General features: G+C 37.4%; 1 protein-coding gene across 3 annotated transcripts in view; it reads left to right on the forward strand.

Moving 5' to 3' along the window:
- Tmem131 (transmembrane protein 131) overlaps window positions 1-18,465 on the forward strand; it is a 160,583-nt gene that overhangs the window by 113,415 nt on the left and 28,703 nt on the right. For all 3 annotated transcript variants that reach the window (XM_048352290.1, XM_048352289.1, XM_048352288.1), the window contains exons 16-31: window positions 1,776-1,886; window positions 1,975-2,109; window positions 3,675-3,779; window positions 5,523-5,609; window positions 6,667-6,819; window positions 6,905-6,980; window positions 7,320-7,437; window positions 7,753-7,891; window positions 7,999-8,108; window positions 8,549-8,615; window positions 12,121-12,272; window positions 12,516-12,658; window positions 13,290-13,476; window positions 14,393-14,578; window positions 15,219-15,377; window positions 15,805-16,409. In XM_048352290.1, coding sequence (XP_048208247.1) covers window positions 1,776-1,886; window positions 1,975-2,109; window positions 3,675-3,779; window positions 5,523-5,609; window positions 6,667-6,819; window positions 6,905-6,980; window positions 7,320-7,437; window positions 7,753-7,891; window positions 7,999-8,108; window positions 8,549-8,615; window positions 12,121-12,272; window positions 12,516-12,658; window positions 13,290-13,476; window positions 14,393-14,578; window positions 15,219-15,377; window positions 15,805-16,409 — 2,533 coding nt within the window. The remainder of the gene's footprint in view (window positions 1-1,775; window positions 1,887-1,974; window positions 2,110-3,674; window positions 3,780-5,522; window positions 5,610-6,666; window positions 6,820-6,904; window positions 6,981-7,319; window positions 7,438-7,752; window positions 7,892-7,998; window positions 8,109-8,548; window positions 8,616-12,120; window positions 12,273-12,515; window positions 12,659-13,289; window positions 13,477-14,392; window positions 14,579-15,218; window positions 15,378-15,804; window positions 16,410-18,465) is intronic.

Consider the following 18,465-nt stretch of genomic DNA (forward strand, 5'->3'; position numbering starts at 1 on the left):
CTCTACCACTTGAGCCACACTACCACTTCTGGCTTTTTCTGTGTAGTTTATTGGAGATAAGAGTCTCAGGAACTTTCCTATCTGGGCTGGCTTTGAATAGCGATCCTCAGACCTCAGTCTCCTGAGCTAACTAGGATTACAAGTGAGAGCCACTGGCACAGGCTTAAGGAAATACTTTATGGGTTCTCTTTGTCTGAACTACTAGAAGCACTGCAAAGTAAGGGTTTCTTAAACACAGGTGCTGTAATACCACAACAGTCACACAAATAGCTTGAACGGCTACTAACTGACAAATGAATGCATAGTATATTTGTCACAGAAATGTTGGAAAATGGGATAATTCACACCCCAAACCAGGAAAACACAAGACCTCATTTCACTGTGCAGAATGACACACACTTGAAAATCTGATGAGTTGTTTACTTCTGGAATTTTCCTTTTTAGTATATTTGGACTGCCCTGACCGATCTCTCCTCATGATACAATTACCTCCTCTGGTTACAGACTCCGTTAGGTGTTTTTCATATCTGCTTTCTCTTGGTTTTACTTTTAAATTGTTGAAATAAGGGGAAATCTACAAAAGAACTAAGTGGAAGAAAAAATAATAGGAAAAGATTTATAAGGAAGATTAAGAGACAGTTTTGTAGGGAAGAAATGACCAAAGCCAGGAAATACCAAGACAACAACCAGATTTTTAAAAAAAGAAAATAAGGGTTGAGAAAGAGTCATGTAAATACAATACAGAAAGAAGAATAAATGTCCTCCCAGTATAGAAAATAAACCAGGGAAAAGAAATCTGGACAAGGGTGTTGTGAGAGTGAACAGTGAAAGAAGATCAGATAAGACATAAAGCTATTGGGAAAGTTAAAAAGGATGACAGGGGCTGGGGATATAGCCTAGTGGCAAGAGTGCCTGCCTCGGATACACGAGGCCCTAGGTTCGATTCCCCAGCACCACATATACGGAAAACAGCCAGAAGCGGCGCTGTGGCTCAAGTGGCGGAGTGCTATCCTTGAGCGGGAAGAAGCCAGGGATGGTGCTCAGGCCCTGAGTCCAAGTCCCAGGACTGGCCAAAAAAAAAAAAAAAGGATAACAGGATATACGTAATATTCCAGCAAGTCAACATCAGCTGGAATCATAGAGCTGAAGGAAGCCTAGTTTACCTCAGCCTTCAACATTTTGTTTAAATAATGACTTATTTATAATTCATATGTAAGTGCCCACTAAGACCACAGTTCTTCTTGGTTTGGGGTTTTTTGGGGTTTTTTTGCTTTATCATCAAGGGCTCACTTAATCTTTTCCAGTATTTAGCCTCTTTCTTTTGTGTACCTTCAGAGGAAAAGTAGAAGCTGTTTTGTTGAGAGGCTGTTTCCATTTCTGGTTGGTCATAAAATTGTCTTGGTGCAAAGTTCTGTGTTTATGTCTGTATGTATTTATACGTTAAATGTAGAAACTGCCAGGCACCAGTGGCATGAGCCTGTAATCCTAGCTACTCAGAAAGCTGTGACTTGAGGATTGCAATTTGAAGACAGCCCAGACAGAAAAAAAATCCAAGAGACTCTATCTCTGGCTAGCCACAAAAAGCTGAAAATGATGCTGTGATTCAAGTGGTAAAGCACTAGCCTTGAGCACAAAAGCTCAGGGACAGGGCTAGGCCCAGGTCTGGCAAAAAAAAAAATAAAAACTTTAGTGTATCTTACTGTAGTCACTTTTGATGACATTCTATTATGCAAGGATAATTTTATACTTAATTCAGTTCCTTTATCTCTTTCTAGTACTTTGTGCTACCTCCCAAAATAGAAGAACGTTTCATAGATTTTGGAGTGCTGAGTGCTACAGAAGCAAGTAATATTTTATTTGCAATTATAAACAGCAATCCAATTGAGGTAAAAAGAAATTGTTTCATTCTAAATCACATGTAAGGGTTTTACACTTGTATTGTGATAATCATTTCCATGTTTTCTCTTTTTCAAGTTGGCTATAAAAAGTTGGCATATCATAGGAGATGGCTTATCAATAGAACTTATTGCTACGGAAAGAGGCAATAGATCTACAATAATTTCAAGCCTTCCAGAGTTGGAAAAATCTTCCTTATCGGACCAGTCATCAGTAAGTAAGCTTTCTTACTGTTTCCTGAAATTAAGATGGATGCCTAAGGCAAAAAGTTGTTAGTAAGACTGTCAGAGCCTAGGACACACACCTGTGATCCCATCTACTTAGGAGGTATAGATAGAAGGACCAAAGACCACTCCAGGCACAAAAATCAGATCTTACCTGATAAATAAGGGGCATGCTCTCACTACCTGCATAGTCAGCTCAAGTCTCTAAATTCAAAACCCTAGTTACCAACAAAGTTAAAAAACCAAAAAGGATGGGTATCTAAACTGCAAATAAAAGACCTTTGCTCTGCTGCATATGTTAACTAGTATGTTATGTCATTCTTAATAACATTGGTTATTTGATATTGAAAGGCCCTTACAGATAATCTACTCCAGCCCTCTCTGAACTCTTAACAGGATTGGTCTACCTTGCTATAACAAGTTGTGTAGGAAGCAAAATGCATATAATCTTTATATAGCATAGTATCATTACAGGAAAAATTCCCGTGGATACTAAACAACCCTTCTGTTTAGTGAGAAAACAAGAGATCCTTGAACATTTGGAATAATTTTTCTTCCATCGGTCAGTTGTATGGATATGGTCTTGAATGTTTTCTATACAAACAAGAAGAAAGTTATCAAACATGGGGGCAAAAATTGGTCCCTGTGTACTTTTACTCTGATAAACATGTGTAGTTTGGGACTAAGAACATTAAAGAAGAAAAGCAGCTCACTCTCTTCCCTCACTACTACTGAAAAGGGAACTCAGAGTAAAGACCTACCGATAAAGGAAATATCATCTTTAGGTTAGAATAGAAGTTCTTGGAAGTAATTTTACAAAAAGAAAAGTAAGGGGCTGAGAATATGGCCTAGTGGTAGAGTGATTGCCTTATATACATGAAGCCCTGGGTTTGATTCTTCAGCACCACATATATAGAAAAAGCCAGAAGTGGTGCAGTGGCTCAAGTGGTAGAGTACTAGCTTTGAGTAAAAAGAAGCCAGGGACAGTGCTCAGGCCCTGAGTCCAAGGCCCAGGACTGGGGAAAAAAAAAAAGTGAATGTTCTTTGGTTTATTTTTCCTTTGTTGAAAACTATGCTTCCACGGAATGCCACAATTTGTGGTTTTAATATGACAAACCTTAACACAGATGAAGTCACTGTTAATAACATTAGTTACTATGCGAGCCTGAAGCAGAACTAACTGTATATGTACTTGTGACTAATGTGACTCAGCTGCCTGCTGAAAGCCTTGTCCCTCTCTTCAGCCTTCACTTGGTTTGGCTGCACAGAAAAGGGCAGGAGAATCAGGAGCTCTGCTGGCCCAGAGGACCACACTTCTCCTGCTTTGGCAGGCGGCAGTCTGACGGCTCCTTCTGAAGCCAGTGTTCTGTGTGGCACAGGGTGTAATGATCAAGAAATGGATTACTTTAGATGTTTATACGTGATGTGGTATTTCAGTTTCATACTGGCATGAATTAGGATTTAGAAGGTAGTTTATCATTCTAGCCTTCCTTTTCACTATCATAGGAAACTTAAAATTTCAGAGATAATGAATGTTACGTCTAATACTTACAGGTAATACTAGCTTCAGGATATTTTGCAGTATTTAGAGTCAAACTTACTGCAAAAAAACTAGAAGGGGTCCATGATGGAGCCATACAGATCACAACCGACTATGAGGTAAGGGCCTTCCTGGAAGCGCTGAACAATTTAGTCCTTTTTATGTTTTTCTTAATTTCAACTGATGCAGAAGAACGGTAAATAGTTCTAGAGCCCTTTATTTTTATAGAAAACAGAACTAAATATGGTTTATTCATTTCATGTCTTGAAAACTGAACTTCTGGGACATTTTTGGAAGATTGGTGTGATTTTTCTGACAAAACTGACACCTCATAAGTAAAAACGCTACCTTACAAAAATGCCCTTAGTACATTTAGAATTACTGTGTTAGAACCTTACCACAGATAGCTACAGCCTCTTACAGGACTCGAGAGCCATGTGTTTCCAATTCCTCCTGTAGTCATAATTGTCCTGTGTGACATTTTTTTGAAGGATGGTAAAATAGGGAAATCATTCCTTAACTTGAATTCTCAGCACTGATATTTATCGGAGTCATGTTCAGTCAAAGCACAAAAGAATCATTGAGCTCTTTTTATAATAGACTCTGCAGTTTACATCCTCAGGTTTGAATGGTTTTGTTTCTCTTCTGTGGATATATTTCTATCAGACATAAATATTTTTAATCTAACATTTAAAAGCTCTTTGGGAAAAAAAGCTAAATTCAACAAGTTGCTATCTTTATCCCTCTACATATTTAATATGCACAACCTCCTCATAAAATAAATGAACAGAACTTGTCATTTAATAAGTGATTTGTTGGTAATGTGTCAACTTAAGTCCAAAAGTGAAGAATTCATACTTGATATTCACTCAGATGTAGAAATAAGCCAGACAAGAGTGAGTCCTGCCTGAAAGCCTAGCTACCCAGAGGCTGAGATTTAAGTTTGAAACTAGCCTGGGCAGAAAAATCTGTGACATCTTCTATAAAAGTAACAGGCAGGGCTGGGAATGTGGCTCAGCAGTACAATGTTTGCCTAGCGTGCACAAAGCCCTGGGTTCGATTCCTCAGCACTACATAAACAGAAAAGGCCGGAAGTGGTGCTGTGGCATAGAGTGCTAGCCTGGAGCAGAAAGAAGCCAGGGACAGTTAGGCCCTGAGTCCAAGCCCGAGGACTGGCAAAAAAAAATAACAGGCAAAAAAAACTGGACTCAAAGCCCAGTGGTAGAGCAAGCAAACAAGTCAAGCAAACTTGAGATCCTGAATTCAAATCCCAGTACCACCAGAAATAAAAAGAAATTAGAAAATTATGTTTCAGAGTTAAGAGAGGTTTTGTCACGTGAATGAAGTAAAAATGAATATCCTCTAATAACACTTTGTTACTAACTCGTTTGTAATGGACTGTTAGTTGATATTCCAACTCTAGAATGTTCAGTTGTTTTTTTTTAAAAATGGGTTGATATCCATTTCTGTGTAGAAAAAATGGAGAGCTGTATAAATAGAAACTGATGATGTTTTACATTCTTTTAGGAGTATAATTTTCCTTTTTAAACAAATCTACAAAGTAGTTACATTTTTAAACTCTATCTTCATTTATCCCATTCTTTTAGTCTTGTTAAGTATGTTTTCAATGAATTGCTGAGTGGTGCATGGAAATTTATTGTATTTCATTACATTTTATGGAGAACCCTGAACAGATTATTAAATAGTATCTGTGGCAATTTTAATATTGGTTTTGAATTGATTATTGCCAGTTCAAGTCCCAAAATGAGTTTTATTTTTAATCCCCAGAATTATGCAGTATTTTTTAGCTCATTCTCAGACGTAAACATGGACTAATGGTGGTCTGCCATTTCACTCCACAGATCCTGACTATTCCTGTAAAGGCTGTGATTGCAGTAGGCTCGCTAACCTGCTTCCCTAAGCATATGGTTCTTCCTCCCGCTTTTCCAGTAAGGCACTTGATACATAGACTTTCTTATTTCAGGTTTTGGGGGGTGTTTCTGTCGGTGGTGGGGCTTGAACTCGGGACCTGGGCGCTGTCCCTGAGCTCTTCAGCTCAAGGCTAATGCTTTAGCACTTGAGCCACAGTACCACTTACAGACTTTCTTGTTAAGTTTGCCTTTGCCTCTACATTTCTAGAATTCAACAGGAAAGTCAGTTATTCTTCCCTAATCATTTATTATAATTTATTGCACCAAGCTCTTTTAGAAGACCTTAAGAGGAATAAGAAATATCCCTTCCTGCTGGGTGCCTGTATCTCACACCTGTAATCCTGACTACCCAGGAAGCTGAGATCTGAGGATTGCAGTTTGAAGCCAGCCAAAGAAGGAAAGTCCTCAAGACTCTTATCTCTAATTAACCACCAAAAGCCAAAATGTAGCTGTGTCTCAAATTATAGAGAGCCAGCCTTGAGTGAAAATAAGGGACAGAGCCAGACCCTGAGTTCAAGCTCCAGTACAAGCACAGAAAAAAAAGATAAACACACCTTTCCTCAAAAGTGTTACTGTCCACAATGGGAACTGGACTCATAGATGTGAAATAATCTCTCTTATGTAACCTGTGATAGACAACATAATGGATTAGAAGAATCAAAACATTGCAAAAGTATATATTATATACAGTAAAACCTAAATTCAAGGTAGCCCTTTAAAAATAGAAATTTTGAATGAATAGTTCATCAAGTTGTAATTTGATCTTAAGTAAACCTTCACCTTGTTGTCATTCTACTTTGTTCTAATTGTATATTGAACTCTTCACTGTTTTTGTTTGGAGGGGGGAGTGGTCTTTTTTTTTTTTTTTTGGTACTGGCGTTCGAACCCAGGACGTTGCACTTGCTAGGCAAGCGCTTTGCCACTGAGCTACATCCCAGCCCACTTCATTGTTTTTTTAAAAATACATTTACCTTTAAAGTGAATGATCTCTTTATTTTCTGCATAATAACTCTATGTGATCTTAAGAAAATTTAACTATATCTGATTGAGTTTGTTTGTTCGTTTTTTCCTTCAGGGGAAAATAGTTCATCAAAGTTTAAATATTATGAATTCCTTCTCACAGAAGGTAAAGATACAACAAGTAAGATCTTTATCAGAAGATGCACGGTTTTACTACAAGCGATTACGGGGTAATAGAGAAGACCTGGAGCCAGGCAAAAAGTCAAAGGTTTGAAAATGTTACACCCACTAAAGCTTGTTATTATGTCCTTCTGTGGATTAGGGATTCAGAGTTCTCCTTTGTCTTTTTATAGATTGCAAACATTTATTTTGATCCTGGGCTACAGTGTGGGGATCATTGCTATATTGGTTTGCCATTTCTATCCAAAAGTAAGTATCTTGCTTCCTCTGATTCCTTCACTGCCCATAAAATATCATAATTATTTTCCCCCTTTAATTATTTTTCTGATAGTCTCACAGTTTTGCAATGGGGCCAACCTCAAAGTATGATCCTCTCACCGAAAACTTCCCATGTAACTGGGATTATAGACATATACAATACCACCACACCCAAACTCCCAAAATAATATTTATTTAACTAAAGGCTGTTGCTGTCCATCTTTGTATCTGGGTACTGTAGAAGTTATTTGCAGGAAAATTGCAAAGTGGATATAGTTATAAGACTATATCCACTGTAAGTGTGTCTTACCTTGTGTTTCCTTGTTTTAGCTGAACCCAAAGTACAGCCCGGGGTGGCTATGCAGGAAGATATGTGGGATGCTGACTGGGATTCTCACCAAAGCCTCTTCAAAGCATGGATGGCAATCAAGGAAAATGCAGGTCATAAGTGAGTGCACAAATGTGAAATATCACCATTGATAGTGCATCTTAAACATCACTGTACTTTTATATAGTAACTACTTTATAGGCCTAATAAAGGAAATGCAAATCAAAATAACACTGAGACTTCACCTCACCCCAGTTAGAATGGCCATTGTCATGTAGCATGTAAAGCTCAGTAAAATAATGGGTCTGAATAAACTGTTGGGTTTTTCGGGGCCAGAATAAACTTTCTTAAGTATACAAGTCTGGTAAAATTTCTTGTGCTTGCAAAGCTCAAATATTTCATTTTGATACAATGACTTACAAATTGTTTTTCTAGGTTGAGTGCTATATTTGAAGTAAATACAGATCTTCAAAAAAATATAGTATCAAAAATCACTGCAGAGCTCTCCTGGCCTTCCATCCTTAGCTCACCCCGGCTCCTGAAGTTCCCACTCACTAATACAAACTGCTCTTCAGTAAGTGCTCAAAGCAATGTTTGGTTTTAGAAACATGTCATAGGATTGTAAAGAAGTTACTCTTAACTCTAGAAATCTTTATCTTTTGTATTGTTGCTTTGTTTAAGGAAGAAGAAATTACCTTAGAAAATCCTGCAGATATTCCTGTCTATGTTCAGTTTATTCCTCTGGCTTTATATTCCAACCCTTCAGTCTTTGTAGATAAGTTAGTCTCAAGGTAAGCATGCTTTAGTTAATCAAAATTATTCTCCATAGTTTTGATTACACATTAATGCTTTATTGTAGGCCATGTAGTAATAGACTTTTTTAACTTGGATTCTGAATCTGTAACGTTGCTCAACAGCTCAGAGGAAAACGGCTGCTAGTACATTAAAGTATTTAGAAAAGCTTTCAATGTAAGGCAATGTAGAACTCCCTCCTAACAAATTTGTAAAGAGAAAGTAGATGACACTCTTCCAGCATTTTCATTTATAAAATAGGCAAATAAGGTCAATTATAGACTCTTAATATTTTAAAGATTATCAATGTTGCATGGTTGATTTCCAAACCTGCAAAAAGCTAATTTGTAAATTAGGCATAAACTTGACCAGTATTCCATAATCCCCTTAATTATAATGCTGTTCATGAAGACATATGTACTTTTTATTGTTGTTTTAGGTTTAACTTGAGTAAGGTGGCAAAGATAGATTTGAGAACACTAGAATTCCAAGTCTACAGAAACAGTGTAAGTATTCAAATTTCATAGTATTCTTTCTGTGATACAGGTATGGCAAATATGAAGGAAACCTATGGACCGCCCTTAAATTTGGTTGAAGGGCAAAGTACTGAAATAGGTGAAACAATTCAGTAATTGAGAGGCAAACAAACAGGGAAGAGTGGGTGGGGTTTAAATCAAGGCAGGGCATAGTTGCTCTTGGTTGATATTAAGTACTAAGTCCTGACATTACAGGTGAAGTTTACACCTCAGAACATTGATTTCAAGTATTTAGCTTTTCTTTCTGTCTGCTTTTTAATAGAACTGTAAGCTCCATCAGTATGAGGCTTGTAGTGGCTGTTTCATAGTTGGTATGGTATTAGACATGGTTTTACTCAGTAGAAAATCTTTCACTAAATTAATGTATACATGGGCTGAACTGTTCGAAGAACTGAATTGTTTCCTATCATTCAAGCTGAGCAACTTCCATTCACCCATGGTTGGGTGAGGCCTTGATGAGGAGGGTGTGAGTAAGTAAGGAGTTACTGCTGGGAACGAAAGCCCCTGAAGACTGGCAAGGGACTTTGACCTCCCTGCCTTTTCTGCTCAGGACCAAATGCAAATGTTTCTCTTCAATTCCAGAACATTGAACCTTACCATTGCACCACAGGATCTTTATGGATGTGGTGTTGCTTATTATCTTTGTCAAACCAAGTGTCTATAGTTCTTGAAATATTGTGGTGTTTACCATAGTTTCATATTGTAATGGCTGGAACGCAAGGCTGAAGTTGAGAGTCCTGACGTCTAATCTCAGGCCTTTTCTCTTGAAATTTTTTTGTGCTTGCTTTTCCCATCCATAAAAGACCAATGTAACAAACTGTTGTTGGAGGTTATTAAGAAGGTCCCCAAAAATTTCATTTCTTCTGTTTTTATAAGGGCAACAATGTATATAAGAAATAAATAATAATGCTAAATAAATAATAATAATAAATAATGCTTGCCTTTTTTTTTGCATACAAGGAGTGTTTATAAGGTATAATGCACTGAACTTGGCAGTAGATAGGAAAAGGAATGACTTTTAGTCCCTGCAGGAATGTATTCTAAATAAGAAATTATAGGGGAGGGCCCAAGATAAGAATAGTGTAAATTCCATCCCAGTTTTCAACAGTGCAATAGAACTAGGGTTCTCAAAAAAATTGTTTTTCAGGACTCCTTTACAGTCTTTAAACTATTAAGGAGCCAAGAAAGGGGTTTTTTTTGTTTGTATGGGTTACATCTATTATTGATATTTTATCAGATTGGAAATTAAAAGATTTTTTTAAATATTGATTTCATTCATTTAAAATAATAAACCTTTTCCATTTATCATAGATGCATAAAAATGAAAACTAGTTTTATTTTTTAAAGATTTCCATTTTAAAAGAATGGATTTCTTTACATTTTTGCAAATCTCTCTAATGGTTAAGTAGTCAGGCTGTACCTCATTCAGTCTCTTAGGATGCATTGTTTAAATTGAAACATGTGATGAGAATAATAATAATAATAGGTGTAAATTATAAAAAGAAATAACCTAGTCCTACCATTACAATCAAATCACTATATGTTCATCGTAGGAAAAATACTAGTTTACTCTGATACTCAGACCCACCATATTCTTTAATATAGCCACCAATCTTACTCTGGTGAGAAATTTCTGACTTCTCGGCACTAGAAAGTAATTGGGCTAACGGGTTGGGGTGACAAGCCATCAAAAATACTAAATTTTTCTCAAAAGCTGATTTTTATCATAACTAGTACTGCATTTGTTTCCCTGAAGGGTCCTGAATGCCTTATTTTCTCTCTGAATGACCATAACTTGGCTGTCAGCCATTCTTTTGGACTAATGGGGTTTTATCAGCAAAGCAGCCACTTGCCTCTCAGGTAGCTTTTCAACACAACATGGAACTTCACTGTGCTCAAGGAGTGCTTTATGAATTCTTGGCGTATTGCTTCATCGAGGACTTTTTTTGCCCACTTGCACAAGTGCATGGCAGGGAAGCATAGGGAGTGAAGTTTGATGCCACTGCTTTGATTCACACTGAGGGTCCATTGCTTTTGAGGACTATCAGTGTAAGTATTAACCTAGTGACAAGCAAGTAGTGAGTCAGTGTTCTTAAGAAATTTATTTGGATTTCATGAATACCTTGAAAAGATCACCAGGAATTGTGAAGTTACTCTTTGAGAATTATTGCTATAAAGCTATTGAAGCTGTCAACAATATTCTGGGGAAATCACAACCTCCTGGAGTGCTTCCCAACTCATCAGAGTTTAAATTAGCTAGTATTTGTTGGAAATGTATGTAAATATACTGTTGTATCCATAAATATCAGGAATAGCTGGTATGAGAGAACTGATTGACTAGCCACTTGGGAGTGATGCTCTGTTGTCCTAGTGGACTTTGGTTTTGACAGAGAACATGCTAGATGTGAAAGAAAATGTTTTTACTGCAGAAGCAATAAAGAACAATGTGCTTTATAAAGCCCACTGATCCTTAAGTTTTCTCTATGTAGATTCAAGCCAATACAAGTATATACTTCTATATGTATTGGAGTTAAAAAAAAAAAAAAGAGAGATACAGAACTTGCTTTCCTGTGGATCAACAAGCCATGAAGAGCTTATGGAGAGCTAAAGTCAGGTGTTGCCAGCCTTTCCCCAAAATGCTTAATCTTAAAAATCAAAACAGTATATTTTCACGTATGAACTGTTTTTTAATTTGGGGATAAGTATTTTCTAATATTATTTATAACTGACCATCAAAATGTCATATTTAGGTATTAAACTAGTCTATACTCTAAAATTTAAATCATTAAATGTCTAATTTTCAAAACGAAATCCAAGAGGAGATAGGAATTGTCAGTATTTTTACATGTAAAACATAGGTGTCAGTCCTTCCATTGTCCCCTTAGGAAAGCAGCAAGAGGACCTGTGGGGACTGAGCTTCGGTTACATTTCCTGATAATGCATTGAGCTATTTATTTGTGTTAGGTTTATGACCTTTTCTCTATGTATGTTATGTTCTTCAAAGAAATCATAGAAGAATTTCTTTTGCTTTATTTTATTCATTCACGTACATTAGTTGTGCAAAGGGGATAGGTTTCATTGTGATATTATTACACATTTTTCCTTCATAGCTCTTCCCACATTCACTCCTTTTCCTTAACACAGTTTCAACTTAGTGATTTATTTTCCAAAAATAAAGGCTTAAAGTATGTATAAAAAACAAATGCTTAATGCAAACCTGCGAGCTTGGGTGACCGAGGTAATAAAGCCCTGTTTTGAATTAAATGCCAAATATGGAGTTTCTCCCCTGGTTGCCCAGCTCTGAGTGCCTGCTTACCAGTGTTGAAATCATGAAGAAAACAGTTGTTTGAATAATCACCTTGAAGAACTGTACTGGGCTCCAGATGGGGTTAAGGAAAGAAAAAAAAAAACAAAAAACAGTTTTCCCAGAAAATTAATGTTAATGACTCCTATTTGTTTACACAATGATTTCAAGGCTCATCCACTGCAGAGTTCAACAGGATTTACAGAGGGCCTCTCTCGACATTTCATTTTAAACCTAATTTTAAAACCTGGAGAAAAGAAATCTGTCAAAGTAAAGTTTACTCCAATTCACAACAGAACTGTTTCTTCACTAATAATAGTCAGGTAGGTTCTGTGATATAAGTGTTGGCTGACTATTTCACAGTCCTTATAGCACCCAGAAACATGAATGGTATTGTACTGTATGTACCATGTATAATTTAACAATGAGCAACTCTTCCTCTTTGGAACTTTTAATTTTTCACCTTAGAATTCAATGTTTAATTTCTTGTGGTACCTTATAATATATGGTAGATATATTATGCAAACTCAATGGTGAACAAGTCTGTCATCCTTGCTTTTGCATAGAAATAACTTGACAGTGATGGATGCTGTGATGGTCCAAGGACAAGGAACAACCGAGAACTTGCGGGTGGCAGGCAAGCTTCCAGGTCCAGGAAGTTCTTTGCGCTTTAAAATCACAGAAGCATTGTTGAAAGATTGTATAGACAGTGAGTATGAGTATTCTTAATCATACAAATGGCACAAATTTCAGCATTTGTTCTCAACAGCAAACAATTCCAAAAGAAAGCAAAATATGTGTACACACACCTGTCTGTTGGTAATGAATACTTACAATGTTAAGGAAATCATATGACTTGGTATTCAGTGTTTGATTTAAAGTATCAATATTCATACTTGAAAAGTAAAGCTAATAATTTTTGCCATCTAAAATCATGTATCAGTGAAATACTTGTGGGGGTTTTTTGGGGTTTTTTGTTGTTGTTGTTGTTGTTGTTTGTTTTTGTTTTGCCAGTCCTGAGGGCTTGAACTCAGGGCCTGAGCACTGTCCCTGGCTTCGGCTAGCACTCTAAGTCTTGAGCCACAGCGCCCCTTCTGGCCGTTTTCTGTGTATGTGGTGCTGGGGAATCGAACCCAGGGCTTTGTGCATGATAGGCAACACTACCGCTAAGCCACCTTCCCAGCCCAAAGTGAAGTACTATTTGATGAAACTTGACAGTGAGTGGCTGATCTCTTTGGTGTGTGAGTTTTAATCTCTTGCTGTAGTAGTTCCTAAGTATTTATAGTCTTGACCAGAAGTATGTAATGGCAAGATTTATCCTCTTGATTTTTTTCCTTTAGGTTTGAAACTAAGAGAACCAAATTTCACATTGAAAAGAACATTTAAAGTAGAGAATACAGGACAACTTCAGATTCACATAGAAACCATTGAAATCAGTGGGTACGCCTGTGAGGGATATGGCTTTAAGGTGGTGAATTGTCAGGAATTTACACTAAGTGCCAACGCCTCTAGAGACGTAATCATACTGTAAGTATTTCCTTGTAAGATAGGACATAATAAAACCAGACTTCTCAGTAACCCCTTTGAGTGAGTTGTTCATAAGGGTATGTTTTAATAGTTACAAAAATTTAAAAGTACTTTATCCACTAATGTGTTCCTTTTGTTTTCCATTAAGATTTCTTTGTTTTTGTTTAAAATTTATAAATTCTTCCTCCCAAGTGGATCAGATAATCTTAGAAACTAACTTCAAAATTGTTATCAGTGTGTGTTAAAACATGAAATGTTACTGAGTTTACAGTACGTCAGCTACAAAGCAAAGGCATGTACATTACATGAATAGCTTTTTTCATGTGTAATCTGAAAATAGGTACTACTATGGTCAGGCTTTTTGTTTTCAGTGTCTTAATCAGTATTAGTTGCAGCATATTTAAATAATTGCTTGTTATTTGTTAAGTTTATCGAATAAGTATAATCTGAATCCCCTTATGTGAATGATTTTATTATTTTAGTGGATATTTACTTAATAAGTATCAATATTATTATACAAAGTTTAAAGTTTGATAGTAAAGGTAGAATAAGAGATATGACACATTTCCTCCAGGTGCATACAATTCACAAAAATAAAATAATTGTGACAGTAAACAAGGTTTTTATTAACACGCTGTTGGGGAGATAACCTAGATAAAGGGAAGAAGAAAGGGAAAGAAGTACAGACATTGCTTTCAGGATTAGTGCTTGAGAAGCTGATTGTTATTCTTTTTATGTAACTTCTCAAATTTAGCCAAGAATATAGCAGTTCCTGTTATTAACCTCTGTGGCAATATTTTAACTTAAAATGGGGAAGTTGAATAAAAGCATACTGATTTTGTGTTGTATTTTATTGTCTTTGAACTGTTTGTGATCTATTCTAACACCTAGCCTCACTGCTGTCATTCTATTTTAGATTTACTCCTGACTTCACAGCCTCTAGAGTTATTCGTGAGCTGAAGTTTGTAACAAGCAGTGGTTCTGAGTTTGTATTCATATTGAATGCATCCCTCCCATACCACATGTTAGCAACCTGTGCAGAAGCACTACCCAGACCCAGCTGGGAGCTGGCCCTGTATATCATCATCTCAGGAATAATGAGGTACTTCACTTCAGTCAACATTGGGAGCTCTTGACTGAGTGCCTAGGATGCTGAGACATACCACCAAACAGACCAAACTCTAACGCTATCAGAAGCTTACGTGCTGTCAATGGTTAAAAATGAATCATTCTTTAGTGGTATATACAATAAACAGTCTTTTACATTTGAAAGTTTAGGAAAATGAAGTACATGTTAATTTCTTAAAGAGGAAAATATTAATTATGATTTGAGTGTATTATTATTTTAACACAATTATTTACCTAGGCAGCATGAAACTAATTAGAAATATTTTGAAGACCTACTTTATGTTCAGTAGAAAATCAGATACACCTACCTCTAAATTAATTTATAGGTACTGCACATATTCTTTAAGGGAAAAAATAGGTTCATTGAGTTGAAATTCAAATTCATCTCAGTCAGGAAAAATTACCCTCCAGGTGTTTCTCTTATACAAATTATCATTTCCATTCTAATAGAACAGTGTATTAAAATGTTCTCTGTAAACTTTTACCCATATACTTTGTTCCTTGTCATTGTCTTTTCATTACATTGTTCTTTGCCAAAAACTGTTTCATAGCTGATTTTGTTACTTTTGCCTTAACAAACAGTACTTAACTCTCTATCTTCTGTCCCCTTTCAGTGCACTGTTTCTCTTGGTCATTGGAACAGCCTATTTGGAAGCTCAAGGAATTTGGGAGCCATTTCGAAGGCGACTGTCCTTTGAGGCCTCAAACCCCCCCTTTGATGTGGGAAGGCCTTTTGATCTCAGAAGAATTGTTGGTCTGTCATCTGAAGGAAAGTATGTTCACACCTGGGGATCACTTGTCCCTATGCGCATTCAGCTGATGCTTGGGGAGGAGTGTAAAAACAAAAACCTCAATTCTAATGACACAGTACTATTGTAGTAGCACTTAGTTACTAGATGATTATGCCTGATACCATGATGGGTTTTTTTGTTTTTTCTTCTTTGCTTTGCAGTTCTAAGGATTGAACTTGTGCTTGCTTAGGCAAGTACTCTTGAACTCTACCCCCAGCCCTATACCTTATATGTATTGTATTAGTTAGGGTCAAAATACTCTTATTCATAATTGACTAGATTAAATTTTCAGATAAACTCTAGAAAGTTTTGGTAAATATTCTTGCTTTGCTGGTGTCCCATAGAGTAATTTCTGTTTGTGATAGCTGTAGATTACTGTTTACTGAGCTGCACTTGATCCCTTTTTCAGCTTGAACACGCTCAACTGTGACACCAGTCACAGTAGGGGATTCTGTGGAGCAGGCGGCTCATCATCCCGATCTGGCACTGGGAGTCACAAGCAGTGTGGCCCATCAGTCCACCCACACGGCAGCCACGGCAACAGAAACTCAGCTGACGTGGAAAACGTCAGGGCCAAAAACAGTTCAAGTACTTCAAACAGGACTTCTCAAACAGCCTCCGCACAGTCTGCAAGCAAAACAAACTCCCTTGTCTTAGACACAAACGCAGTGTCCCAAGGTCATGCATCAGGCAAAAAGTCTAAAGGGGCAAAACAGAACCAACACAGCCAGCATCACAGCCACAGTCCTCTGGAGCAGCACTCTCAGCCTCCACCACCACCACCACCACCACCACCAGTGCCTCCGCACCAGGAACCACAGCCTGAAGGGCCGTCTCCAGCCCCTCTTGCACACCCTTCCCACCCAGAACATGCCGGCAGCACAAGGCACAGCTCAGAGGACTCAGACATCACCAGTCTTATAGAAGCCATGGACAAGGATTTTGACCACCGTGACTCCCCACCCCTAGAAGTGTTTACAGAGCAGCCGCCATCGCCACTGTCAAAAAGCAAAGGTAATCATCTCTCTGTGTTGTCAGGAAACAGTGTGTGAGAGAAAAGCCAAACGGGAAACAAGGAAGTTATTGGAACCACAGGTGAGGAAAATGACACCTACAGTGAGTGCTCTTTGGTTCAAATTTATCCCAGTATTGAACACCAATTTTCCCACATCACAATTCAAATAGAGGTGTCCGTTACAGTTCAGGCTGGGCATGGTAGCAGTTTGTAATTCCATCTACAGAGAGGGAGGCAAAGATAGGAAGAGTGTAGTTTCAGTCTCCCCCCCCCAAAAAAAAAACCAAGACCTTATTCAGAAAAACAAACAAACAAAAAACCAAATTGGTTGTGATGGCAAATGCCTATAATCCCAACTATGCGGGAGCTGGAGATTAGAGGGTCCTCCTCCAAGGCCAACAGAGGCAAACCCTATCTGGAAAACAAAACTAAGGCAAAGAGAACTGGGACATGACACCCTGAGTTCTAATACCACCCAAAAAAGAAAAATACTATAAGGCTCATGGGATGGTGTCCATCCACTCTCCTTTTAGCTGACTATAAGGTAAGCAGTATTTTTGATTGTTACAATATTTTTTGAGGGGTTGGGGATATGCCCTAGTGGCAAGAGTGCTTGCCTCGTATACATGAGGCCCTGGGTTCAATTCCCCAGCACCACATATACAGAAAATGGCCAGAAGTGGTGCTGTGGCTCAAGTGGCAGAGTGCTAGCCTTGAGCAAAAAGAAGCCAGGGACAGTGCTCAGGCCCTGAGTTCAAACCCCAGGACTGGCCACAAAAAAATATATATATTTTTTTTTTTTTGAGCCAAGTACTGGTGTCTCACACCTATAATCCTGGCTACCTAGGAGGGTGAGATCTGAAGATGGTGGTTCAAAGCTAACCTGGGCAGGAAAGTCTGTGAGACTCTTACCTCCAGTAAACTACCAGAAACACCAGAAGGGGAGCTTTGGCTGGCCTTGAGCAAGAAAAGCTCAAGGATAGCACCCAGGCCCTGAATTCAAGTCCTAGGACCAGCCACCTCCCTCCAATGTAAACACAGTGGGAAAATGGAGATCATCTGAACTCTATATAAATAGCACTATAAATAAATATATAAATATATATTAATTTATATTTATTATGTATTATATTTATATATATTATATATTTTTATTTATATATTAATATATAAATAGCACTATAGGAGATCAAATCTCAGAAAAGGACATTTCTACAAAATCTTTTAGAGCACAGATTGGCAAACTGGCCAACTGGCCAAATCACTGCCTGTTTATATAAGTAAAGTTTTATTGGAAAACAGCTGTGGTTATTTACTTACATCTTGTCTTTTCATGCTACAGAGACAAAATGGAGAGGTTTCAGCAGAGACACTACTATCCTACAAAGCTAAAAATAAAAAAAAAACTTATTGTCTAGCCCTTTATTCAGAAAGATTGTTGACCCCTACTTCAGCTTTCTGTGTACTGTCCTTGTCAGAGTGGCATGTTACTCCAAAACTTAAAGGCTTAACATACCCACATTTACTCTCTCAGACCTTTGGCTAGGAATGAAGTACTTGCTGCTTCCAAGCTAGCACAGGTGGTTGGTGACAGGATTCAGTTCTTCATGAATACAAGACACAGTTCCCAACAGGACTGAAATGTGATATATTTATACAGCTATATCTGTAGGTATAAATATGTCCCCAGGCATTATTCAAGTACCTCCCTCACTGATTTACCAAGGAATTTTTGTCTCCAATTTACACAGGCACCAGGGAGCTTACCAATCCAAAGAGCCTAGAAAAGCCCCAACATCCCAGAACTACTTTTCTTTCAGAATTCTCTTAGCACCAGTGATATGAAAACTATCCTGAATCCTCTTATAATTCTATGCATTTTTAATAAAACAGTGCAGTGTTGTTAACACTAATTACCTTCATCTATAGAAATCTTTTTAAATCATTACTAATAAAGCTTCCTACTTTAGTGTAATTTTAATAACAGTATTTAATAAGCACCAAAAAGCTCTTTTGTCAGTTCAAATTACATATTATATTTTTCTCTAATTGGGG

Source organism: Perognathus longimembris, chromosome 8 (assembly GCF_023159225.1).
Source record: "Perognathus longimembris pacificus isolate PPM17 chromosome 8, ASM2315922v1, whole genome shotgun sequence".
Classification (NCBI taxonomy): domain Eukaryota; kingdom Metazoa; phylum Chordata; class Mammalia; order Rodentia; family Heteromyidae; genus Perognathus; species Perognathus longimembris.